Genomic DNA, 26611 nt, shown 5'->3' with positions numbered 1-26611 from the left:
CGAGATGGGAAGGATAACCAGGAACTGTTTTGAAGATGTTGTTTGACTTCCAAATGGAGAAGTTGAGTAGGTTGTTAGCTGTAGAACCTGGAATTTAGGGAAGAGGTCCAGGTTGGAGGTGCAAATCTGAAAGTTGCCCACAGATTCAAGTGAGGTAAACTGAGGAATGTGGAGAGAGAAAGAAGCCCCAGGGCAAGCCTTGGGGCATGTCAGTATTTACCATTTGTGGAGAAGAGAAGAAATTCCACCAGCAATACCAGAAAATATTTTAAACCAAAGGAATTATGCACGTATTTTCAACATAGCAGACCCAAGTAAATGATCTCCATTCCTTGAATTCAGTGTTATTAATAGAATATATTGTTAATTCTATTGGCTCAGATGATGGGCAGATAAACTATGACTTTTCTTCTAATTTGCTGATATACTCAATTAAATCTGGGATGCTTTGGAGTTGAGTGTAGGAGGAGCAACTAGAGCATAGGAAGGAAGTTAGATGTCCTTGAAGTTGAGTAAAGGAAAAGTCTGGAGGAGGAGCCCCTGCATCAGTGATGTTGCATGTGGTTGGAAGTTCAGGTAGGGTGAGGACTGGGAGTTGCTCGTTAGCTTTAGCTACTTAGGGGTTCTGCCAGACCATGACGAGAGCTGTGCTGGTGGGAGAGTGAAGACAAAGGCCCACTTGGAGTGGGCTCAAAAGAATGAAACCCTCAGGAAAGATAAATGTGATATGCAATTCAGTTTCTTGAAGTATTTAATATGGATGTGCGTACATTTTAGCACATCTGATAGGATGTGGAGTGGGACTTCAGAAATGGGAGTGTTGGGTTCCCTGAGGGTCTTCAACACCTCCTTTTTTAATTGGTAAGAGACCAGTATGCAGATTGTAGTCTCTACTTTGAAATAGTCTCTTCTATCTTATAATTTTTAAATTTTGAGGCAGAGTCTCAATAAGTTCCCCAGGCTGGACTCAAACTTGTGATCCTCCTGCCTCAGCCTCCTAGAGTTCTGAGCTTATAAGTATGAGCTCCTACGTTTGGCTAGAAAAACTATTCTAAGATAGTTTTAAAAATTTTTGTTAAATGTCTTTGTATAAAAACTATGTCCCTAAAGCTCTCACACTTTATATTAAGAGATTGGTTTTGTTTCTAGGGACATTAATTCAACTTTCAAAATTCTTTGATATGAAAACCAAGACCTTCATTATCCCCAGTGGTGACAGGTTGGAGGGGTACAGGCTACACAGCACAGTGTCCCACCAGCCAGGAGGGCACTATTCACAGAGCGGATGGCTTGGGGAAGAGGATCCCAAGAGCCAAAACAAATTCAGTAATAAAATATTACTTCTTTCATATTTCTTTTGTTCTTTGTTGGTGACATTCATGAATATTATTTCAAAGCACGTAATTAAGCAATTTCCATAGTTCTGTATTTTATATCATAATTTTGTACCAAGAATTTTCTCTCCTCAGGGAATTACCTTTGAATTACAATGTTCACTTTATGTAATACTGTCATCAAAATGAATCAACAAGTCTCTGATACTAATTATCTTTTCTTTCTGTAAGCTTATTAAAATACGCTTTGGCTGTGAATGCATAAGTATTGTTTCTGGAGAGTTAAAAGCTTAGAGTGATTGGTAGGGTTGAAACTTTACTACACATATTTGAGTGCTGTTTGGTAATAAAATACAGTATCAGTCTTCAGACAGTCGCTAATTATGGGCAAGTGTTGGAAAGGGCAAGGACTTTTCCTTTGCAGTGGATTATGGCACACGTTTTTTAAGTGGCGCTCCACTGATTATACGTGTGTTTCTAGTGGGTTGTGGCATAGACATCTAATGTCAGCATTTTCTTAGGCACTGCTCTGTCAACACTGTTTTATTGGTATCAGATTGAATGTTTTTTCAGCTGAAACTTTTAAGTCACTCTACAGTTAGTTGAGGAAGTGTAATTGGCTCAGAACAGAGAAATACTCACATGAGGCCAATGTGAAATACTTTGGCAATGTAGAATGTTTTACATGGTAGATACTAGAGCATGCAGAGGTTTAAAGTTAAGCAAATTTTGAAGGTTGAATGTCTTAAGTCAGTGACTATGGGATCAGGTCCAGATCTCTCATTGTGCCAAATGAGAGTTGCAAGCCTGAGGCCTACCGGTAAGATCGGCTGCAGACATATTTTAGCTTTTAACACTGTTAGAAGTATTCATTTGCCAACACTTTAAAATCAAAAAATTTGACATTTTAAAAATCGAATTTTATACCTTCTTTAAAAAAAAAAAAAACTGGGAGGCCTGGCACCGATGTGTTGGAGCAGTAAAACAGCTTCCCCCTTTGCGTGAGCTGCGTGCTGGGCCCACAGTCCCCAGCAGAGATCGAGACCAAGTGCCTTTTGGTGCTCTCCATTCTGCAGGCTTCACGGTGTTGCTGCCATGAGTCACAGACACAACTTATTTTTCAAGCATCATCTCAGAGTTCCTTAAAGTTGTTCTCCCCATCATCCTAACGCGTATACACTTAGGTTATGTCTTGTCTCTCCTTCCAGTGAGCCGAGGCAGCACATTCCTGTAGCATATCATCGAAAACTAGCATGTTATACTTGGCACAGTAAGCTTTTTATGTATTTTTTTTCTAGCTCCCCAATTGTACTGTAACTTCCTGACTATATAATTTACTAGTGCCTAGCATATTTCGTTTAGATTTACTACATTAACTATTGTTCAGATTTTGTATCCAGCTGATGGTAATGTATGAACTAGATATATCAAAATCTCCTTCCTCAAACAGTGCTTTCTTAATATATTATGCTTATCCCTTCGTAGTGGCACTTACTTAATGTAGTTGAGTATTCACTAAATACTTCATTGTTACCAGATCCTTGTTCTCTTACATAGAGAGGTGAAGTTTCCTAGTGTTACTGCTTACTATTTTGTTATTTTGGATATGCTTCTTTATAATGACAAACACTGGCTTGCTTTTGTTTTTGAGTCAAGGTTTTGCTGCATAGTCCAGACTGGCCTTGAACTCATGATCCTCTTACCTTAGACTACTTGGTTCTGGTATTACAAAATACTATTTGAAATGTCTAATTTTTTTTTATATGCTATGGTTTGTCTTTCTGAAGACAAACCTTTCACCTTTTAGCTGGAAAGGTCAGTTTTAAGTAATGGAAAACATAATGCTTTAATTTTTGTAATTATATACTGATAAGAAATATGAATGCTAAAGACCCGTTAACAAGGGGTGCTAGCCTAACTGGAGGCTGGAATGGGGAAGTAAAATAGGACCGAATTCTGAATTCCTTAACTTCCTGATGTATTCTGTAGCAGTTTACAAAATAATCAGAATATGAATATTTAATCCTTGCAACAAAATAAGTGAAGTAATATCTGTAACAAACTAAGAATTAAAAGTTTCAGAGGGTGTGCATGTTCAAAGGCAGGAAAAAGAATTTGTCATTGGTACAGTCGTTGTGTTAATGGTAAAATTATTTATAGTGCTAGAATTTGTTGTTTGGTCCTGGTTGAGTTCTATTTTTAAAAATATATGAAACACAGAAATTGTACTAGAAATTTCAGATATACCTCACTTGGAAAACAACTTAAATAAAAGTTTTATGTTATGAAACAATTATAGTATTTCAAAAGTATTTGCAATAAGAAGTTTTATCATGGCTTTCAAAAATATAAAATAAAAAAAAAACTTATTTCCCCCAAGAGTCACTAGTAGATAGGACCTTTATTTAATATGTCCAAACTCACGATGGAAAATGTTAATAGTTTATCAGTTCGATTGTGGAATAAAGCAATATGGAATCATGAAAAACTCAGCAGTAAAATTAATGACATGTGAACCAAAAAACAGAGTAGAATTTTGGTGGTTGTATATATTTTACAACATCAGAAGTGCTCTATGTATTTTTCCAAAGAAAATAGAATTCTATACTTAACTAAACCCATCTAAATATAGTGGTAAAGTTAATTTTTTGCATAGTTGAGCCTCACCCTGAGACAAGTCAGCTGCAGTAGTACCATTTCTGAGCTGTCAGTTGAGATCAAGTTTCTTAAAATTATGAAAGATCAGAAAAATGAACCTGTTTAAGGAAATTTTCATTCCAATAAACCTACAATTTTCAACGATGATGTTAAAATTTAAGGAAATCAAAAGTGGAAACCATTTTTAAGAAATGTCAAGTGACATCTAGAATTCATAATATATTCTAATTAAGTCCTTTAAAAATAAAATCTTTTAAAACCTCAAGTGTTCATTTTTTTCTGGACCCACATTCATTTTGAATCTATGAAAAAAGGAGATTGAGACAGTTATTTGTAACTTACTAAATTATTTGCTTTTATAGATGCCAGGAGAAAATTTCATGACTTTCAGTTGTAGAGTAAAACTTAGTAGGGAAAGCTAATGTAAATTAGCTAATTTGTAAAGAAAATACCCTATAATAACTGCCTAGTGTATTTTTTGACAAGGGTCTACGTTTCTTTCTTTTTAGTATATGTTTGCTGTACATCATCATTACATTTGTCTTGTGGAATTGCTATATGTGTATTTTTTTCTTCCTCTCCTCTGTCTCCATCTATCCCCAGACCCCTGCTCCCTCTCTACTCCGTCCACCTCCCCGTTTCCTATCATCTGTCTTTTTAGGCCCACTGTTTCCAAATCTTTTTCTTTTCTTTTTTTTTTTCAGTACCAGGAATTGAACTCAGGACCTTGCGCTTGCCAGGCAGGCACTTATGCCACTGAGCTATATCCCTGGCCCTAGCCCACTGTTTCTAACAGTAAGTTTTCAGGAAATTTCTGTGAGTAAATTATAGACGTAGATCTAAATTACTGCCTTTTAATGTGTAATCTATTTTCTATTGAGGAGCCTTTTAAATATATTTTATATCCTAGGGAATAGGGAAGGTTGTGAAGTTTTGTTTGAGAACCTGAGTGGGCTGGTTAGTGGCCAACTGAATTTCGTTCCCTAGTGCTTACGTCCTGACCAGAAGCAAGGGTCAGATGCAAGGATGACTTCTGTTTGTGTCTTTTCTTGGTCTGATGACATTGCCCGTGTCATATTTCCCCAGGGAGGCAGTGAGCTGTTTGTGGACAGACAGACTCTGTATTTCTACCTGTCTTGAATTCTTCCCCAGCATCAGAGCAGTGATGGCAAACCTCTTAGAGCTTTCAGTGATCAAAGGAGCCTGGTACACATGCCATAGGTTTGCCACTGCTGACCTGGAGTATTACTGGCTCTTAAACTAAAGCTCAGTACGATCACAGCTTTTATTTTTTTGTGATCCAAAGCACAACAGTATTACAGCTTTTATTTATGATCTGTGTCATGTGAGAGAACTGTCATCCACATTCAGACCTTCAGTAAGTCAAGTGCAGGACCCATGAAAACTAAAAGAAATGTGCTTATCAAAACCCAGGTGCCTATGTCTCAAGTCTGGCTTATGAGTGAAGTGTAATTTCCTATAACTGGTATGTATTCAGCCCTAATGTTGGCATTGAAAAAATACACATTTTGTTGCTTAAATTTTCAAAACTATAAAAAAAATCCAAATTTTGTTCTTTAAATATTCAAAAGGCCTTTTGTAAGGATTGGGTTTTAAAAATTACCAATAGAATGCAGCAATAGAATTTATCAGTGATTTTTCAAGTGCAGGAAGGAAAGATGTCTTTTGAAATACTTTAGTTTGGAGTTTATTTTTAGCCTCCAGAAGAGGGTTTCTTCTTTCCTTAGGCCATGATTGTTCGGTGAGCTTGTGGCAAGAACACTGTGAACAAGTTTCCTCTGCTTTGCTAGGCCTGACCAAGATACAAGCTTAATCCACTGGAAGTTGTTCAACCATTGCTGCAGTTTTTTTCGGCCTTGAGTTGATCAGTAGCAGTGCCCACCATGCCCTCTTGTGATCCACTGTCCGTCCATGAGGAAATGGTCTGAACTTGACCTGACCCATGACCATCTGAATTGGTTCCTCTTGGCCCTGTGGCCTAGGAATTAGATGATTATGGATGTCATATTTTCTTATGCAAGGATTTTATCTTGGTCTAGCTTTCTTTCAGACTAAAGAAAAAAAAAAAGATGAAAAAGTTGGCATTGTTTTTGAGTAAAACTTTCATATTTTCATGCCAGCCACCTTCTCTGCTGTTGGCCTTGACTTCCTTGGAGATCTTTAGTTTCTGTTTCTGCAGCTTTGGTTTCCTCGGCTCTCCCCTCTTTTCTGTTTTCTGCTGTACCTAAGCTCATATGTATTATGTATTATTGCATGAAAACAATCTCTTCATGTGGTACAGTGTATATCCTATATTGGGATCAAAGGCTAGTGGAAGAGCAAGTAACTAAAATAATACACAGAGATTCTGCCTCTTCCTAATTTATAAGTAGTAATACATTAATTTTATTCAATAATGTGTGAATATATGTGTGCTTTTCTTCCTGAGGATATTATTAAAGTTACTTTGACTTTGCATATAAAGTAACATTGCGAATTTAAACCTTCAGCAACACATGGAGGAGTTTGAGCCATTAAAAAAAATGATGTTTAAATACCCATGTAGGTATCTTCCAACTCTGACTTACAAGCAAAATACAACTTCTTAAGACGAAGATGTGTTTAAATTTAATGTTGGGCCTGAAAATACAAATTTTGTTGTTTAAATTTTCTAGAGTATATAGTTTTTTTTGTTTTTTTTTTTTTTGTTGTTGTTGTTGTTGATACTGGGAATTGAACTCAGGGCCTCATGCTTGCCAGGCAAGTGCTGGGCCACTAAGCTATATCCCTGGCCCTAAAGTATATAGAGTTTTGAAGATTACTAATAAAGTGTAACTGTATAAGAACATATTCCTCAAAAGAAAAAAGTAAAGATATCATTGATTAAGTTCATAGGGAAAAAACTTTTAAACCATGTACATATTTTGAAATGCTTAATTATAAGAATTATTTTAAATGGTGTGATTTTAATTCCCTGAGATGCTAAAATATAAAATAAGTTTGTATAAGTGTATCTGCAGTTTAATTCATGAAAATTTTTTGCCTAGATGTAGTTAAAAGTAGAACCCTAAAACAAGATTCAGAATTCTACATTAAAGGTTTGGTATTATAACGAATCACAGTGCAAAAGTTGAGTTGTATCAGATATTTGAGTAAGGTCATAGTTCTGAAAGTACTGTTAGCGAATGGAAGCTCCTGTGAAGATGAAACAGAGTATTTGAAATTGCTTTATACATGTTGATATAAACACATTTCACGTTCATATCACTGTTGGCTAAGTGTCATTTACTGCTCACAGGTGTCAGCAGTAGAAAGAATTGTGTAGAAACCCGGCCTGGGGTGCACATCTATAATCACAGGAGGATTCTGGAGGAATGAGGCATAAGGATCCCGAGTTCCAGCCTAGTCTAGGCAATTTAGCAAGACCTTGTCTCAAGATATTTTCTTTAAAAGGGCTGGGAAAGTAGCTCAGGGCAAAGTGTAGAAATTAAATGTTAATGTACACGTGCCAGCCTAAATCACGATTGCTTAACCTAGACTGTAAATAATATGAGGGAAATTCTGAAACCCTAAAATAACGTACAGACCATCTGTATATGAGTGATGTGGCTATAGTTGTGAGGGACTTGGCCTTTCTTTTTTTTTGCAATGCCACCTAGTTTTGAGAAATGCTGGACTCATAGAAAGAATTGAGAAATATTTCCTTCTGTTTAGTTTTCCAAAAAAGTTTTGTAGAATTGGTATTTTTTCTTTAAACAGTGATAAGAGTTTACCGGAGAAGCCATCTGAGCCTGGGGTTTTGTCAGAAATTTTTTTCCTAAAATTTCATTTAATAGACATGGGGATATAATCTACTTCATCTTGAATGGGTTTTGGTAGTTTGCGTCTTTCAAAAGATTTACCTGTTTCATCTATATTGTTGAATTTATCAACTTAAAGTTGTTCATAACATTTCTATTACTGGGTGCTGGATTGTGGAGTTTGGACATTATTCTCCCATGTAGGTAAGTTACAATGTGAGTCTTTCCGGACGTGCATTTAAGCTTTAGTAGAGTGAGTTCAGACTTGAGCAGTTTCAACCTTGAGCTGCTTTACCTGTGCTACAGTGGTAAGTTTCAGAGTAAGCTGTCTGGTGCCAAAAGTACTAAAGGTTTCTCCTCTCCAGCTAATGGCAGTGAAAGCTATTTCGAGACCTGTGTGAATTCTCGGAGTTGTTTGGTCTGTTGCTTTGTGAAAATTATTTCCACATAAGCAAACATCAGTACTTGGCCAGTGATTTGAGGGGACCTCTCTGCAGATCTTTGGACCTCACTGCATGTGCCGTGACTTCCTCTTCAGTATTCTGTGCTGCCCCACGAGCCCTAGCTGCCTCTGCCTCCCAAACTTTGATCTCGGTTTTCTCAACTCAGTGAGACTGAGCCGATGGGCAACACCTGGAAGTTCCTGTATACACAGGTTACTGATGTTTTAACTCCTCAAGCTGGAAGAACTATTGGAGAAATGCAGAGAGAAAAATGTTCAGAAGTTTCTTTTTTTTTCATATTTTTGTGTAGAATAGGGTGCTTATGTTGATTTTTTTGAGGTAAAGTCTCTAGAATTGCTTACAAATGGAAATTTGTTTATAGGTTGTCCAGAGTACAACTGACAAGTGAAGATTAAAGTGACGTTCTTTTATATTATCAGAATCTTTGCTCCTAGTGCTTTCATTGACTAAAGTGGGTAATTGTAGTGAATAAAAGCTTAGTTATCATTTCCACTTACTGCACATGGCAGCTCAGGAAAGCCGTGGAGCAAATAATTTCCAAATTCTGGACAGACTGCATCCAGTTGAAGCTTTTTTTTTTGGTACTGGGAGTTGAACTCAGAACCTTGTGCTTGCCAGGCAGGTGCCGTGCCACTGAGCTATATCCCCAGCCCTGAAAGAAGCTTTTGAAAGAAAGACTCTTTACAGGGAAGTTTAGAATTTTTTAAAAAGTTATTTTCATTAGTGCATATTTGCCGTACATAATGATGACATTCACCATGGAGAGCTGATGTACGTACGTGCACATTTTCATTCTTTTCATTTTCCCTTTCCTCCCCTCCTTTCCCTTTCGTCAGTCCCCTTTCCTCTTACAAAAGATCTGTCTCCCTATATCCTATTACCTGTCTTTTATTTTTGCTCTAAATTATTTATGTTTTGGGTTTCTTGTATAAGAAGGACCATGTGATATATTTAAACGCCTGTTTGATTTCACTTGAAATTTTGGATTTAGTCTCTTGATTATTGGAATCTGTATTGAAGGCGAAAAGCCAATAGATAATTTACAATTTTACATCTTAGAAAAAAGAATCCTCATCCGAGCTTTCCCTGAAAAGTTCATTATTAGGACTGTTGCTGTGTTCTCTTATTTCATTCCTCCAAATGTGAAGCTCATGAAGGAGAATAGATTCTCCCTCCCTCTTTCCCTTTTGGGCTATAGAGATTGAACCCAAGACCTTGCTCATCCAGTGCTCAACCACCAAAATGTACCCCTAGCCCTATACACACACTTTAAAAAACAACAGCAAAAAAAAAAAAAACCCTTGCATCTTTTGCCCTCTGGGTCGGAGATGTAATGCTTCTGAAGCAGTAGTTAGTTGGCAGTGGACAGTCTTGTTTGGGGTAACATTAACGAGAAGGAGGGTTATGATGCACCACTGATGCTCAGCAGTGGTCCTGCCCAGAGTGATGGCTGACCTTGGAATTGGCTGCTCTTCCTGTTTCTCCAAGATAAAAGTTATGAGTCACTCTCAGGACTAAGTTGCCTTTCTAGTGCTATTAGAGCCATATAGGGGGGAAAAAGTGGCAAGAAGAGGTAGGGTGGTTTCCTTTTTGTTTTGTGTGGCTTGGTTTTTTTGTATGTGTATGTTTTATTTTTTTGTTTGTTTTAACTCTAACATTCGAGGTTGGGATATAGTTCCATTTTTTATGGAAGATTAACCCTGTTAGTGTAGGGTAAGGTGCAGTTCTGATTTCCTTCCTCCACACCCTTTAAAAACCAGATTTTAAGTCGCTCTCATAGCAACAAAGGATGATTACTATAACAAGGAATGCTGTCTTGTGGCAGTGTGGAGGGGGACGCACAGCACACAGCCAGAAAATCCAATAAACAGGTAGGCGAGATGGAGGTGACTCGACTGGGCTGTTTAGTGACTCATTGGGTTTTGCCAGCCTCACATACCAAAGGGCCCAGAGGTTTGCTAAGTGGCTTTCTTTCTATTTCTTTGGAATACATAGATAATAATTAAGCTGACCTTGATCTGTGTCTTATTTCAAAACCCCGACTGGGAATTATTGGAGAAGTAAGTCCAGCAAATTGGCATATGGAAAATAAAATGTTACTGTATAGGTGGGTGCAACTTGAAAGTGAGATTCCACAGTGTTGAAACCGACACATTTGTGGTAGTTGGCTTCCGGAAGTAAGCTAAGGGAGTTAATCACTGGATGACAGTTAAGAGCATTAGCTTCTGGTTGAAGATTCCCCTGGGAAAAAGCTTAAGAGGTGCAGCCTTGGCTTCCCATGATGTTCCCTACAGCCACCGTAGCAGTTTCCAGAGTGACACAGACCACCTCAGCCTCCTGCCAGCATCTGGGCTAATTATTAGATAACACCCTTGGGATTGGGGATGGCTTCAGGTTTGGACTCTTGGTCTCCAGTTAGTGAAGGCTATGTTAGGATAGAAGTGTCTTTTAATGTGACAGTGACAGTGGTAAATAATTTGTGAAGCTGTAGTTTAAAAAAAAGCCATGTATAAAATAAACATTTTTTATCATTTTCTAAGTGTTTTTGACACAGAAAATCAGAGTTCTGTCTTTGTAAGTATGTGTGACAACTTTATGTATTCATCTTATGCTTTCACAGTGAAATCCCCTAAGGAGTGTTAAATAAGGACTTTTGTAGGAGTACGAAGCCTTGTTCCAGTGTTCAGAGCAATCTTTTACTTTGAGGGCTGCAAATTGTGCTTGTGATCTTCTGTTACTGTAAAGAGTGCCTTGCCTCTTGAGTCTCACTTTGCACCGTCCCAGTTGTGTACGTGACAGAGAGGGTGGGTCCTATGGCAAATGCTGCTCTTTCAGGTATGTCCATGTTAATGTAATCTCAGCCCCATAATTTATTTGTGGAAGGGTAAAAATTGAGTCACTAACATCTTAAAGTCTTATTCTGCCTTCATAACATTTTTCAAATATAATTCTATAGCTGTTAGGATAAAAGGCAAGTTTTATTAGAACTTGGGTATGTTTGAGGTAGTAAATCATTTTAGCATGTTTCTTTCTATTTAAATATATAAATCATAGACTTTATGAAAAGTGATAAATTATTTCCATAAGAGAGTTTTTGTTGTTTGTTTTTATAGAATTTAGTAAAGCAAAGTCCTGTAAGGAAAAGCACACCTAAAATGGGACCAGATCATTTTGGCCAGGTAATCTCTCAAGGTGTTGGAGTTTTTTCACCAGTAAAATTAAAGAGTTGGGTGAGGTTATCTCTAAGATCAGTCCAGTGGTAAAGTTTTCAGTTGACTTTATTATCCTTTTTCCATCTAGTAGTAGGTAGAAACTCAAAAATTAACCCTATCCATGTCACAAAATTGTCTCCTACAAGAATTCATTAGCAACACTAAATGCTCTAAGGCTTTTTTCAGTTGCAAAGCCAAGAAAGCAATCATGTAGTAGGTGGAATAATATTTTATGGTGGTTATTTTAATGTGTGATACGGTCCACAGTGGATTCACCATAGAGAGGTGTAGCAAGCAGTTACAGCAGAATTTCACACTTCCCCTTACATATCTTTTAAAAGCTTAATCACCAATACAGCGATTTCAACATCATCACCTACCTCTGATATATTTTACTTTCTAAAATTGTAAGATACACATACAGGAAAGTGTTTCTGTTTATATGCATTTTAATCAGTAATAGTGATGAGATAGCATTGGATCTGCTACCAAGCTTAAGAAGATGAATGTTTTTCTAGAAACTTTGAAGTTCTCTTCCCCTTTCTAAATAAATACTTCTCCCACTCCATGTCCCCAGTCAGCACCACTATTATAATTTTGAGGTTAAATATTTCTTTACTTTTTAAAGTAGTCTTACCATAGATATGTACTCCTATATGTACTCCCATGCTTTAGTTCTGCCTATTTTTGAACTTTTCATTCATAGAAATAGAATCCTGTCATATGTATTCTTGTTTCTAGTTTTAGAAAAAACTCAGCCTTGTTTTTAAGACTCATATCTGTTAATACATAGTTTAGTTCATTCATTTCCACTGCTGGATTGTTTTAATATGTCATTTTTTAAATTCTGTTGTCAGTGGACTTATGTGATGCCAGCCTGTATACTTTTTGTTGCTGTTGTTAGAAGCTATTTAATAATATGGAAAATCCTTATCCATATCTAGAAAACTAGTAATGAGTAACTTCTAAAATATTATGTCCAATTTTTGTTAAACGCCTTACATTCTCTAGAAAAAAGTATTTCAGGGGAAAAATAAGTAAAGTTAATGTTAAAATTCCATTTGGCACCAGATCATGAGAATTTCACAACAAAATTATTATCTAGAAAACTGTAATTCCTATGTCAGAGGGAATTGAGAGCAAGTCCCATGAATGAAGGAATCAAAGATTTCATTGTGGAAATTAGAAGCAGATGCCTCTAAGTGGCAGGATTTTCCCTGAGAACAGCACTTTTTTTTGGCAATGTCATGCTAGAAATTCATCTTGGTTGAAAGGAATTTTTGTGCCTGGTTGCTAAACCTGATACGAGTTTTGAATACAGATGGCTGTGAAAGTTTCTCTAGTTTAAAATTCATGGCTTATCATTGCCTTTGTTCTTCTTGTTAATTACCTGTGTAGCATCTTCTCTCACCTCCCAACTTCCCAGAGCTACCCAGGTTTTGATGTAGATGTCCATGAACTCTAGAAGTTGATCCCACCTTGAGACCTAGGAGTAGGCTTGCTCCTGCCCATAATGGGGGCCTTGTGAACCAAGACATTTGTTCAGGGCAAGTGTGCTTGTGTACTTCCACATTCTGGTCGATTTGGGCATTCTGAGATGCCAGCCTTTAGATGGAGCTGATTTCAAGGTGCCGGTCATGAGCCCACCCATTTGCTTATAGGTTCCAAGTTACTTTAGCTTCATGAATTTCCCTTACATTATTTAACCTATTAACTACGAATACCAAACATTTAGGTAGTACTTTGCATATACCTAACAGTACCCCATCAAGTACGTATTACTATTTTCATTTTATAGATATCAAAGCTGAGATAGAGAGGCAGAGGGACTTGTCCAAGGTCATACACCTAGTTGTTCAAGGCCATTCTAAGAGACAGGCCGAGGCAATTTACTCCAGAGTCTAATACTTTTAGTAATTCTGGCTTAGTGTATCCCAACCAACGTGTCTTCCTACCTGCTTACTTTCACATAAATTCACTTAAGATGACACACATGGAGACCTTTTCAGGATCTATTTTGCTGGCAGTATTAGAGGTTACTGTAATATTCTTGCATTGTTTGTCCACTAAATTTGGGTTCACGAAAGAATGCACTTTTCATCCCGTAATTCACTTCCAGAGAGTATTGAAGAAGCTGTGACCAACACTAACCCTTATTGGAGAGAAAAGTATATAACTAATTGCTTAGGAATTTTCACAGTTCTGATGAAAAAGTCTAAATTTATTCAGTGATTCTTGCTGGATGCCTACTTAAGAACCAGCATTCTCCCAGACCTTAAAGACTAAGGATGCTCAGAACCTGTCCCCAAGGGGATTCAGGTCCCCTGCAGGGAGCAGGACAAGCAAGGATATGGAGGCATGGTTCTCAGACCGCGGGCTTGCATTTTCCAGGGAGCATGAGGATGTTTGTTCTCTTAGAAGTGGGTGAGTGGGTGGGACTGTACGCAGGAGAGGGAACAGCGTGGTCAAAAGCATGAGAAGTATGAGAGCAAGACTGTTGGGGAAACCACAAGGAAATGAACTGCAGTAATGCACAACATGAGCTGGAAGACGGCCACAGTGAGGATGAGTGGGACTGCTGGGGAAAGGTGTCAGTGCCTTCATGTTCAGATGTTACCCTCAGTAGTGCTGAACAGTGAAAGGGTGTGGACCAAGGTATCATGTCATGATTAGATATGCAGTTAATGAGGTTGTCCTGGCAGCGTTGAGGGGGATGTATTTTAGAGGTGAGACAAGACAGCGTATTAAAAAAATTCAGGTGAAGCTGGGCCTGGTGGCATGCACCTGTCTGAGAGGCTGAGGCAAGGGGAGCACAAGTTCAGGCCCAGCCTATGTAACTTACTTAGTGAAATCTTGTCTCAGAATGAAAAATGAAAAAGGGCTGGGGTTGTAGCAGAGTGCAAAGGCCCTGGCTTCAGTCCCCAGTACCCCCAAAACAAACAAACAAGCAAAGAGAAAAGAACCAGGTGAGAACACGAGGAAGCGGAGTGGAGAAGAAAGCTATTAAAAATAGACTAGGATTTTTTTTCTTACTGAGATTATTTTTTAAATATATGTATAGTAATTAAATCTTGCAGTCATTGAGAATCCATTTTATTATCCTTCCTGTCCCCCACCTTCCTCAGTCTTTGTGTTTGGAAAGATTGCCTGTCAAAACAAATTGTCATTTGTCATTAGGTCATTTTTTTCATTCTGGCATGGAAAACTTAAGTTCATTATCAAACATTTTTAAATGGTATGAACGTTACTTAAGTGAATGATCTTTTAATTTCCCTTGAGAGATTACCATAAATAACTGTGCCAAGTTTATCAGGCTTTTTGGAATACTGAGACGTCCTCATGACTTCTTATGTAGGCTCCACGATGGAAACCATTAGAATACATGATTAACAGAATTTTGTTTATTACTGTTCAGTTTAGAGAGATTATATCAAAATTGTGCTTTGCAGAATGTTTTTAATCTCTAGTGCAAGAAAAGTGATTTCATTTCCCCAAGTACCACTGTTATCATTACTGTTTGCTTCGCCTCTGTAATCAAGTAAATGAAATAAGTATGGTTGTAGTGGAAAAGAAGGCCAACAAAGGGGGAAACTTGACTGTAGGAGTCAGAATAGCACAGGGTGCAAAATCATTACCAAAGCTAGAGGGCTAGGGATTGATTTTAGCAGAGAGCAAAACTTTGAAGTCTACAGTACAGTGTGCTGTCCTCATGAGTCTCATCAGATGTCTCTCCAGGTGCTGAAGAGAGTGCCTTAAACTACAGAGCACTCTAAAATCTGATTTCCCGCCCATCCAGTCTTTGGGTTTACACAGCAAGGCAGAAAGGCTTTGCAGGGCCCAGGCCCAGCTCCTACCTCTCTCCAGGGTCTGTATCATTCCCCACTCTTGCAAGTCTTTCTTCTCTACACAATTTAAAGCTGTTCTTTTCCTTCATGACATCATTCCTAAATCCTGCACTCCTCCCTTCTCAGCCTTTCTCAAATCCCATAGTCTTCATTTTACCACACCAGCTAGCATCTAACTTCAAATATAATTGTATCACTTTCTGCTGTTTGTACTGGGTTAATTTTAACTCTTCAAGGAGAAGATGAATTCTGTGAGGAACAGAATCTCGAAATGCAAAAATGGCATGAGAAACAAATAACCAGGTATCCCGAATCTCAAAATCTAAAATCCACAACTTATTTTGCGTGCCAGCATGTGACAGTCAAAAGTTTTGGATTTTGGAGTGTTTTGGATTATAAGTTTTCAGACTAGAGATGTTCAACTGGCAGTCTATAGAGATATTCCAAAATCTGAAAAATTCAAATCTGAAGCATTTCTGGCCCTACATGATTCTGAAAAAGGTTACTCAACCTTTAATATTTCAGCAAGTTCCAGAGTACTCAAAGACCAGTGGCTTATCCTTGCTCATTGATAATGGGATATTAACCCTTTTCTTTTTCTTGTTATTTTACTGATAAAGCTTTCTTCCTGCTAATCTAAAAAGTATATAGCTAAGATAATTTTTGGCTATCATGGGTGTTTGTGATTTGGAGAGGATGTGCTCGGTAAATATTTTTTAGTATTTACATTATTTTATATATTATAATTTGCTAGTACATACCTGTTGTTAGACTGTTTAGAATTTTTTCAAGTTTTTACTTTGATGGATAACATTTCAGGAGTATTTTTGTTCAGAAGTATAGTGTGTACTGGTTGAATTATTTCCTTGTATAGTCTTCAGAAATGGGATTATTGAGTCAAAAGGTCCAAATATCTTTGACTCTTACTGCAAAGCCGTATTGGTTGCAGTGATTTACAGTGCTAACCACAGCTTATGAGAGTGTATTAATTTCACTATTTTTTCTACTTATTGCAATATAAAGCTCTTTGCTTGTCTTTGTTAATCTTTTATTTTTAATGGCCAAGGACTAGCCACATAATTTTATTCATTAGAGTGCAATGAGCATTAGTTGGCACTATTTCAAGTCCACTTTAATTGGAAGGTTCTTTTCCATTCTTACTCCAACTCCAGGGCTTAGCAAATCTTACTAATTAAATATGAAAGTGAAATAATTTGTTAACTCTCAACAGAAAAAAAAATGAAATCTCAACATATGATCAGTGATAAAATAGATGACCATCACACTGCTTGCCCTTGCTTTTCAGAACATGCAACCAGTCATGTCTCTTGGTAGCACATACTACCGGTTATGTATTGGGCTCTGTTCTAAGTGCTTCACATATGAGGACTAACTCATTTAATAATCTTCTCAACGTCTCCTGGAAAGATGAAAAAAAAATGGACACAAAGCAGTAAAGACTTCCCCTGGGACACCCAGGTGGTGTCAGAGCTGGGGGTCAAGCCCAAGCAAGTGTAGCTCCAGAGTCCAGCACATTATAATACTTATTGCTGTATTTCCTTTTCCAAACCTAACATTGCTGTGTATCCCATAACTAGCCTGCATCAAGTGTTATACTCACGGTGTTTCAATCAGATCACAGTCTCTAGTAGGTTGTATTTGATGATTAGCCTAATGGTTTCTCCCTTACCAACTTTATAAGATGGGCCCAAAATTAATGCAATTCTTACCAAAATTGCTATGATTATACTTAACTATAATTAATTACAAATAGAAAATACAATAAAATCATATTCGGTATGATTCTATAAAATAAACTAGTCTTTAATAAAGCAGGATGATTCACCCACACATTAATATTCAAGATGAGACATTTTGTTGCTAAAAGTTACCATTAGGAACTAATTGCCCGTGTGCTTTGTTTACCTTAGATGAATGTATGCATTTATTCCCATAATTTATTTGTTTGTAGTTCTCTTAAGGAACAGTGGTGTCCGCACAGCAACCCAACTACCTAAAATTTTTTACTTAAACTTTTTTCTGCCTTCTAAATCTGCTCTGCTTATGGTGCATATTCATTTTGTAAAACTTGGAGCAATTTTTAAAATAAATGCAGGTGTTGCTATACAGCCAATAGTAGTAAACATTTGATAAAATAAAGAATGTATCAATCAATCAGCTTCTTTTTGGATGGATTGTATGAAAGAGGGCTTATTCAAGTGCAAGTGCCAGAGTTAGCTTCAGAGAGAAGACAATTTATTGGCTTACCATAGGGAATTCCTGTGGATGGTTTCTGGCCTCAGACAGAGCTAGGTGTGGCAGTCCAAATGATGTAATCAGCATTCTTTCTTAGCTTCCTTTCGTCGGTGACAGTTCTCTTCTCGGGATGATTCTTATAGTGTGATTTTAAAGATGATTGCCTGCAGCTCTAGGCTTACCACTCTTACAAAGAATGATCCAAAGAGGGAGACAGCCCTTGCCCTCCCAGCATTTGTGTAACCCATTTCATGGAGGAATTCTGGTTTTGCCAGTAGACCCAGCATTTTGATGGGACACATTTTGATGGTTTAGCCAGCAGCACATCACATCCCTACCTTACATTACCTGTCTGCCCTCTGGGGCTGGAGGACATGCTGGGATAGCCCTGTGGCACACATCTGGGATGGGAAAGGGACGTTCCTTAGTGGAAGGATGTTGCTGCGCAGGTTAAAACCATTGTCCTCTACCGTCCACCCTTTGGTCAGCTAGCACACATTTGAATCCACACACCCGTACACACTTTCTCTTTTTTGAAACATAAAATCTCAAAGGGACTCACTACTTCATACATTGTCACTCACTGTCCCTTTTACAACCAATACCCAATGTCCCCATCTTAAAATAGGCCCTCTAACATTCAGCCCACTTGCTGCATCTGGCTTTAAAGATCTAGATTTCTATAAAACCTACCTCCAAATCCCAGGTGTCATTTTGGTGTTTCTGCTTGCCATTGCAATACCTAATACTTTCTATCCATTATCTTATTTCATCCTTCCAATAATCTTTGGCGGCCAGTATTACGGATTTTATAAGTGAAAAATGAATCTGACAGATTAGGTAACTTGTTCAAGGCCGTGAAGTTAGTATTACAGAATCTAGATTAGGATTTTAACAGATCAGGGTGGCTGAGTCTAGGGTGTATGTATGTGTTTGTTATTTATGTTTGAACCTAGGGCCTTGTGCTTGCTAGGTAAAGTACTCTACCACTAAACTACATTCCTAGCTCTTTGAAAAATTTTTATTTTGAAAGTCGCCCAGGCTGGCCTCTACCTTGGGATCCTCCTGCCTCAGCCTTCCAGTAAGTGTCATCGTGGGCATGTGCCACCACACCTAGCAAGTCTATCTTAGTATTCTACCCATATTACCTCTAAAGAGGATTAGCATCATGGAAGATGACTTTAACCTTTCCACAGTGCTTTATTTACCTATCAGCACAATGGGTTGAAATTTGGAAATGAGAGCAACAAAGAATCTGATGTTCATTTTGAAGTATTTGGCTCCAGACAGTTAATTGGTAAATATAAAAAAAAAAAAAAAAACAACACAGAAAACAAAACAGTAACTGCAAAAACAGGCTGTGAGCAGGAAGTGTTCATTTTACTTAGCCCTCAAATTAAGTGACAAAAGTAATTTGTTTACCAAATAGTTCTTACAAGCAAACTACCCTTTCTTTAAATGTTTAAAAAGAAATCATTATAATTCAGAGATATAGGCAAATTGAATATCAGATATCAGTAGTTTCCTGATCACTTTTAATATTTTCAGGTACAATAATGAACACTTCCATTTGCAAACAATTCGGTTCCCAAACAGAAGTGTTCAGAAATTTGTTCTGTTCAAAAGCTGCACTGGGTGACACACACAACCCTGGCCACCTTCCCCACGCATACACATCCATCTTCCCCCGAAACATGAAACAAATGAACTAATACCGAAATATAGGACTCTCCAGGGGCAAGGGCCTGGTTTTAATGGAAGTGTAATTCTGTGAGAAGCTTGTAATTCACTGTACTACAGGTAAGTTTTAAGAAGACCGGACTTGAGAGCTATTCCAAAGGCAAAGGCCACACACATTCAAGAAATTGAAGATGTGACTATAAGGTTCAGATCAGACTTCTGAGTTTGGAACTCAGTTGCCTGTTTTTGGGTAGAAAATATATATTTAATAAGAGTTGTATGACTATGTTTAAAAAAAAGAACAGTTGAATGATAAAAAGTAACCTGTAGTGAGTCTGTAGAGCAATTGATTCTCAACCATGAGTAATTGTTTTTGGCACTGTCTATGGATATTGTGGGTTGTCACACTGGGAAAAGAGGGACTCTTGGCAGTTAGTGCGTAGAGGCCAGGCCTGCTGGCCGTCCTACAATGCACAGGACAGTCCCCCACTCCAAAGAATGTTTGGCTCAAAATGACAGTAGTCTCAAGATTAAGAAAGCCTGCTGTAGAATCTCCACTGACCAAGGACATGTGTAGTAAGACAACCAGCAGTTGTGAGAATAGCCCTATGCTTAGCATTGAGGATTAAATAATAATGACAGCTAGTGGCTTTGCTGTAGTAGAGGAGGTGTACAAGGCAAGTAACCATTTCAAGCTCCTGAACCAAGTGTTCTGTGTAGATAGCACTTTGGAATGAGAGACAAAGAATATTTGCACAAGTAGATTACCCATGAGGCAGAATTTTTAACTGAGCATGAGTTGACCACAGGTCTAGTCCAGATGCAAGCAGAGAGGAAATAGATCCCACCTGTCAATGAGAAGCATGGCAAATTTGTGGTTTTCTTTCAAATACCATAAGCACTTAACAGAAGCTGGCACATGTTGTATCTGGTACATGTGGCCATCATTGGTACCATTATTTTACCTTTCAGAACAGTGTGATCCATGCCATTTAGAATTCTCTCTGCCAACAAAACTCTTCTCTGAAGTGGATAGGTGAATGGATGAAAGGAAGGAAGAAGACGACATCTCTCTTGATTCAGGCATCGACCCAAATATCAAGTCATCAGAGTAGCTTTCCTTGATTATCCTATATGGTGCACCACCCATACCACCACCATATCTTCATCAACTCTCTCACCTACTCTGGGCTTATTTTTGTTTATAGTGCATATCACTAGCTACTTGGTTGTCTGTCTCTATTAGAGCAAGGTATTTATTTTGTTTAGTGCCATATCCTTAGTATTCACAACATGTGATTCATAGTGTTTAATGCATGTATTTCATACCAGTGAATATATAAATGAACAACTACAAATGGAACTCATTTTACCAAAGGTATTTTCATCACTTAGGACAGGATACCTTACATTAAAGGTGATATACTGTTTATTCCAAAATTATCTTTACTACAGTGTTCTGGTACAGTATTCATTCTGTACTGTTTCCGTTATATCTCTCCTTGAGTTTGACGGAGTTGTCCATCAGTGTGTGTATTCTTAGGAATCAGGTATAGTACTAAATTTCTTGGCAGTGATGTGTTCTTAATTAGAAAACATCTTCTGTTGCTTTATTCTGCTCTCCAGCTAGTATTAGAGTACTATATGTATAATGTAAGCTTATACATGTGTGATGATTAAATTGATGACAGGGCTCTCTGCAATCTAGTTTTCCAATGTTTTTTGCCTTGTTTTTGTTAGGTAATAAAGATACCATATTGACCGTTGATATGTGCCTACCTAGTCATGCTTGCCTTACTATAATCTTAACAAATAATAATTTTCCCCCCTTTTTAGGGAGATAATCCCAGGATTGAGAATCTTCTTTTGTTACCATTCAAAATGAGAGTATATTGTGGGTGAAGATTCAAGGGGGAGGATTTCAGACTTTTAATATATTTTCTTTGTAAGTTGGGTATTCGTAAAGATGGCAGGGTGGGGCTTGATCACAATGTTGGCTGATCTGTTATTGCCCTGGAAGTATGTTACTACTACATGGTTTATTCATGGATAATCTCTTGTAAAATTGTGGAACAGAAAAAGCATACCCCCAAGTAGGAAATGTGTCCTCCTGGGACTGGATTGGAGCATAGTTTAAGGACACAGATCAAGTAGCCAATGGTTGAGAGGGTAATTCTACAGTTCAAACTGGTATCAATTTAGTCCAATTCTTTTCCCCAGGACTGCCCAATTTAAGATTAAATTGGATACTTGTGTGTGTTAGAGATATGGTTATTTTGCTGTTTCAGTGGAATCTTTTAATTAGCTTTAATGCTGTCCTGGGGAAAGTAAAAACTTAATCCTGCCTCTGTTAAGGGCTTTTCTAGTTTGCCACCCTCAAAGCAGAGAAAGCAGCAGTGAGGCAGCACTGCTTTTTCGAAACTCTGCTTTTATGAAATTCATTTCAATAACCCTCTCTCAGTCTTCACTTGTACTGTGTATTTGAACCATAAAATAAAAATGTACCCAAATGAAATTTCCAAGTTATTTTAATGAAGCTCTTGAAATAACTCAAACCTCAGAAGATATTTTTTCCTAGTTTGTTATTTAAATTCTAGAAAGCAGATCAGTGGAAATATTCTAATTGGTTAAATTAGAAATGGAAAAGCATAGAATTAAATAAGAAGAATTATACTGGGATTAATATGATTTAGGGGTTTTACTTAAATAAGGTGCATTTAATTGGAGCTTGTAGTTTCTTTTTAAAAGATTTTGTATGGCAGAGGCCTGTGTATTAGAATACACCAATAAACATGGGAAAGTTTTGCCATAGAATATACATTTGACAAGGAAGTCACTTTAAAATTGTGTTTCTGAAACTATACCTATGAATATTTTCTACAGAACCTTAATAGATATGCTGGGCTTGGTGGGCGGGAGGGGTAATCCGTGCTCATGTAAGTTTGAGAAACACTAAGTTAGATGTACGAACTTGCCTGCAGGGCTTTGATTTCTTTCTGAATTTCTGAGAAGGGGCATAAGTAAGGTGAAGTACTTCACAAATGTATTTGTTCCGAAGCCACCATTTTTCAGGAAGATCTCAGTATTCAAAATTAATGGTTTTAGGGACTCATACCTTTGAAATGTTGAGAAATTGTTTTTCATTAAGGTGATGATGTGATGCCACACACAAAAGCTCCTTATTCCCAAATTCTTATCTCCAGCGTGGTTCTCAGTGTGTGCCCTGAACTTAGCATATCCAGCACTCCCCTTAGTACCTTCCACTTGCCTCTCACGTGGTAGTCTCTGTGTGTGGTGCACATTAGAAGCACCTGGCCCTGAGTAGAAATGTCACTGTGCTCAGGATTTTGCATTTATTACAGTACTCTGGTGAGTTTGATGCAGTCAACAGTGGTTCTCCAACTGGTGCTTTGGGACTGTTGGATTAATGTTTTCTAAGTGAGTGATAGATTTGGGGTACAGTTAGTTTATACACACCTAGAACATGTGGGTTCACCATCCATACTGCATAGAACTGTAGCACTGACGTTTGGTGATTCCATGAGATGATGTGCTGGCTGTGATCGCATGTGGAACAGTTGCTCATATCATATAAGATAAATGGACTTCACCTAAATGGACTTCTGTGTACCTTTCTAATAGGGAAATACGATCTATAAGATTTAGTTTTGTTTTTATTTAGTTTTGAGTAATTCTTTTGTAGTGGTATTTTATTTGTAGATTAAACAGAAACACTAGATTATATTTACTCCATGTGCTAAAAATATAATTTCTTCCTCCCACTGCTAACAGATGAAAATTTAACTTAAAGAAGCAAATAGGACAAGATTCGATCTCATTAATGCTTTGATTCAGAGGTGTTCTGTAAAAACTATACACTGTCTGATTAGTGAAATGGATCCATATTCCTAGAACTACTCTTTTGCATCCTATGAATACAATCAGAAAGGAATAATACAAATACCTATAGTTTTAGAGACAACTAGTTATAATATATCTTGCTTGAACAGTTTCTATTAATATGTGAAATACTAGTTGAAATTAGGAATCATTTGCCATTTCCGAGTTATTCTGCAAGCTCTCGTCAACACACTGAAACATGAAACACAAATGAAAAGCGTGACTATTGAAAGCTGGAGGTAAATTTCCCATTATTTGCAAACAAAATTATGTAGATCAAAACCTAAGATAAGTTTGAAAAATAAAACTGTTCAATAATCTGATTCTATATAAGATAGCCAGAATTTAGTTCTTTTATGTGCAAACATGGTTTTATAGTTTTGTTCTTTCTCTTTATGAAGTGGTTTCTGAAGTAATAAGTAGAAAAATTAAATTTACCAGGTCAGAGAATCGGGAAAGTGCAGCACCATAAAACCAAGAAGAAAGTTGAAAGGAAGACTTAATAACCACAGTAAGAGATTGATCAAAGTGAATCTTACGGGTAGTACTGATGGTCAGAGATTTCTGGCTTTTTTTGCAGAGTGAATTGGTAAAGCAAAGGAAGTAGAAGCCAGACCATAGTGGCTGAAGAGTAAATGTGATGTCGGAGCCAAGACATTTATTTGAATTTGGTGGTAATAGGAGAAAGAGAATTTTGCTGTTTCTGCTGTTCTTATCATTTGTTTATTTCAGAGCTCTTAGTTATCTTCCCAGTGAGACTAGAAACTCCTCAGAAAGCAAGATCTCTGTTTCCACGAACCTTACAGTGCAGTACGCTTTGGAATGTGCAAGGCTCTCCCTAGCTTTAAGTTGAGTTCAAGACTGTGAATGCACATTCTAAGACAGGTGGTAGTGGGACTAACACATACAGAATGTATTTCAGAGAATTCCAGTATATCGAAGTCAGCAGCTTTGGCTTGAGACATGCTGTCTCTGTCCTTGACAGTCTGACCATTTTATTCACAGCCCTTCCTTTGGTCTTGTTTTACAGCTATGAAACCTCTATAGTTAAAACAGCAGGATGCGTCTCCTGTTGGGTGTGTGATGAGAGGAGTTTGGCATTGGAGTGCTGGGAACCTGAGCAGCTGCTGAGGACGCAGAGCCCAGCCTTGACCATCAGCGAGCCCACAACACAATGAACAAACTGAACTTCCATAACAACAGAGTCATGCAAGACCGCCGAAGTGTGTGCATTTTCCTTCCCAATGATGAGTCCCTGAATATCATCATAAATGTGAGTACACTCACTTCAGAAATGTCTCAATAGTGCACTCCCACCAGGGACCACTTTCAGGCTACTCTCGCTGTCAGCCGAAATCTTTACAAAATCAGCAGTCATAGTACGGCAGCATTGAGGTGTTAGTCTGAGGAGGTATAACTTAGCTTGATGGTTTGAGTGCAGTTGCCTTCAACGTTGTCTTGCCTGGGGTAAAATTCAAGGATTTTGATCACCAAATTAGGAACAGATACTTGCTATTTCTAACTTTTTATCTGAATGTAATTTTTATTGATGTCAGAATTTGTGTTTTAAATGCTTATAGTTGTTACACACAGAAAGGGCATTAATTGCTAGCTTTTAATATACACCTTGATTGTTTTTTAATCATAGCTGAAGCACTTTTATTGAGCACTGAGTTGTTACTGATGGTTCATGAGTCAGAGTCAACTTACTTAGTTATCATGGACAGTGAAGAATATGATCCATTTTAAACTTTTAAAAAATGACTCATAGGGCTGGGGGTGTAGCTCAGCGGCACAAGTGCCTGCCCAGCGAGCACAAGGTACTGAGTTCAATTCCTGGTACCAAAATAAAGAGTCATAATTTATATACTACAAAGTGTAGAAGCCTTAAGTATACAGCTGAATGAATTTTTACCAGTGTGTTCACCAGATAACCGTTGCCCCAACTTGAGATATAAATTTTCAGCACCCCTGTTCAGTAACCTTTGCCCATAGGGTGACAACTATTCTACCAACAGAGAATAATATTGCTTGTTTCTGACCTGCGTGTTTCTGAAGTTATGTAATATATTTTCTGTGTGTTTGGCTTCTTTCACTCAACATTTGGTCTGTGAAGTTCATCGAGGCTGTTGCATATCACAGTAATGTCTCCTTTCATGAGTGTTTAATATTCCATGGTATTCACATGCCCAATTTAGTTATCCACCTGTTGTTGATGGACAGCAAGTGTTTTAAGTTTTGGACTATTATTGATATATAGTATAAAAAAATTAATATATAGTATAAAATATATATTTTTTTATATATAGATTTTTTTTAACAGAAATGCACACATTTCTGTTTCTATCCCTAGTTGGGTGTGTGAATTATAGGGTTACCAATACGTAGCCTTGGTAGAGGTGCCAAATAAGTTTTTGGTAATCAGAATCATTCCCAGCCTTTTTCAGTGCCTCTCCCTACTGTCAATTTCTATATTTTTTCTTTCAGTTAATTGTATTCTAATGGAATATAAGGGAGAAAATTTGCCTTAGAGCAATGTCTTTAAGTGGTTTTCTTCCTTCTATATACTACTATATTTTTAATTCAGTTATTGGATAAAATAACTTTTCTAAAAGTTTTATGAGTTTATATGACATGTAAATAGCGTCATTACACAGTTTAGATAGAAAAATGTTCTGCTTATAACCATAATCCTTTTAGTTTTATACTAACAATCAATAGTTTCTTGATTATCTTGTGTAACCTGTGTTTGCCCGTGGGGATTATCTGAGAATCTATTGTTTTTTGCATGGGTTTTATATGTTGGGCAGAATGTCTAGTCATGAATTATGCTCCTAATTAGGATGATCGTTTCTTGATGTGTGACGTGATAAACTTATTTTTGCAGCATTTCTTTAATCTTAATAATAAAAATAGGCAGCATTTCAATGTAGGCCCTGGCAAAATATATTGAAAATATGATTCTGAATACATGAACCCCACATAGGCTGACTTCTTGTATATACTTATATAAAAGGTATTCTTTACATTTTCAAAATATACATAGAAGACATAGTATAGGCATTTAAGAAACTTCTCTCACTTCTGGTTCTTTTTACTGGTAAAATATATGCACATGTCTTTCTGTGTGTATACATACATACATACATACATACATACATACAAGCTATGGGACAAAATTCTGATTAACTCTTGTTCCGTGGAGAAGTCTAATGTGACTTAGTGAAGAATAATAAGGGGAAATTATAATTTTAGAAGAAGTTTATGCTAGAATCTCTTAAAGAACAAACTAGAAAGTAGCCAATTCACTTATTCCCATAGATCTGTGGTTTTGAAACTTTAGTATACATAGAAGCTTGCTAGATATTCAAATTATTGGGTTTTACTGCTGGAAAATGGTGACATAGGAAGTCTAGGATAGGACATAGGAATCTGCATGTAACCACATACCTCAGCAGGGCC

The 26611-nt window shown here is 37.3% G+C and overlaps 1 protein-coding gene across 5 annotated transcripts in view; it reads left to right on the top strand.

The window, feature by feature from the left end:
• Positions 1-26611, top strand: part of Frmd6 (FERM domain containing 6) — a 158437-nt gene that overhangs the window by 95416 nt on the left and 36410 nt on the right. For all 5 annotated transcript variants that reach the window (XM_013510329.1, XM_005376790.2, XM_005376791.2 and 2 more), the window contains one exon: positions 24180-24422. In XM_013510329.1, the coding sequence (XP_013365783.1) occupies positions 24324-24422 (99 nt within the window). In that variant the 5' untranslated portion in view covers positions 24180-24323. The remainder of the gene's footprint in view (positions 1-24179; positions 24423-26611) is intronic.

This window comes from Chinchilla lanigera, unplaced genomic scaffold (genome assembly GCF_000276665.1).
Source record: "Chinchilla lanigera isolate Chin_1 unplaced genomic scaffold, ChiLan1.0 scaffold00008, whole genome shotgun sequence".
Lineage (NCBI taxonomy): Eukaryota > Metazoa > Chordata > Mammalia > Rodentia > Chinchillidae > Chinchilla > Chinchilla lanigera.
Note: the sequence above shows the minus strand (reverse complement) of the source record. Positions and strands in the feature narration are given on the sequence as shown.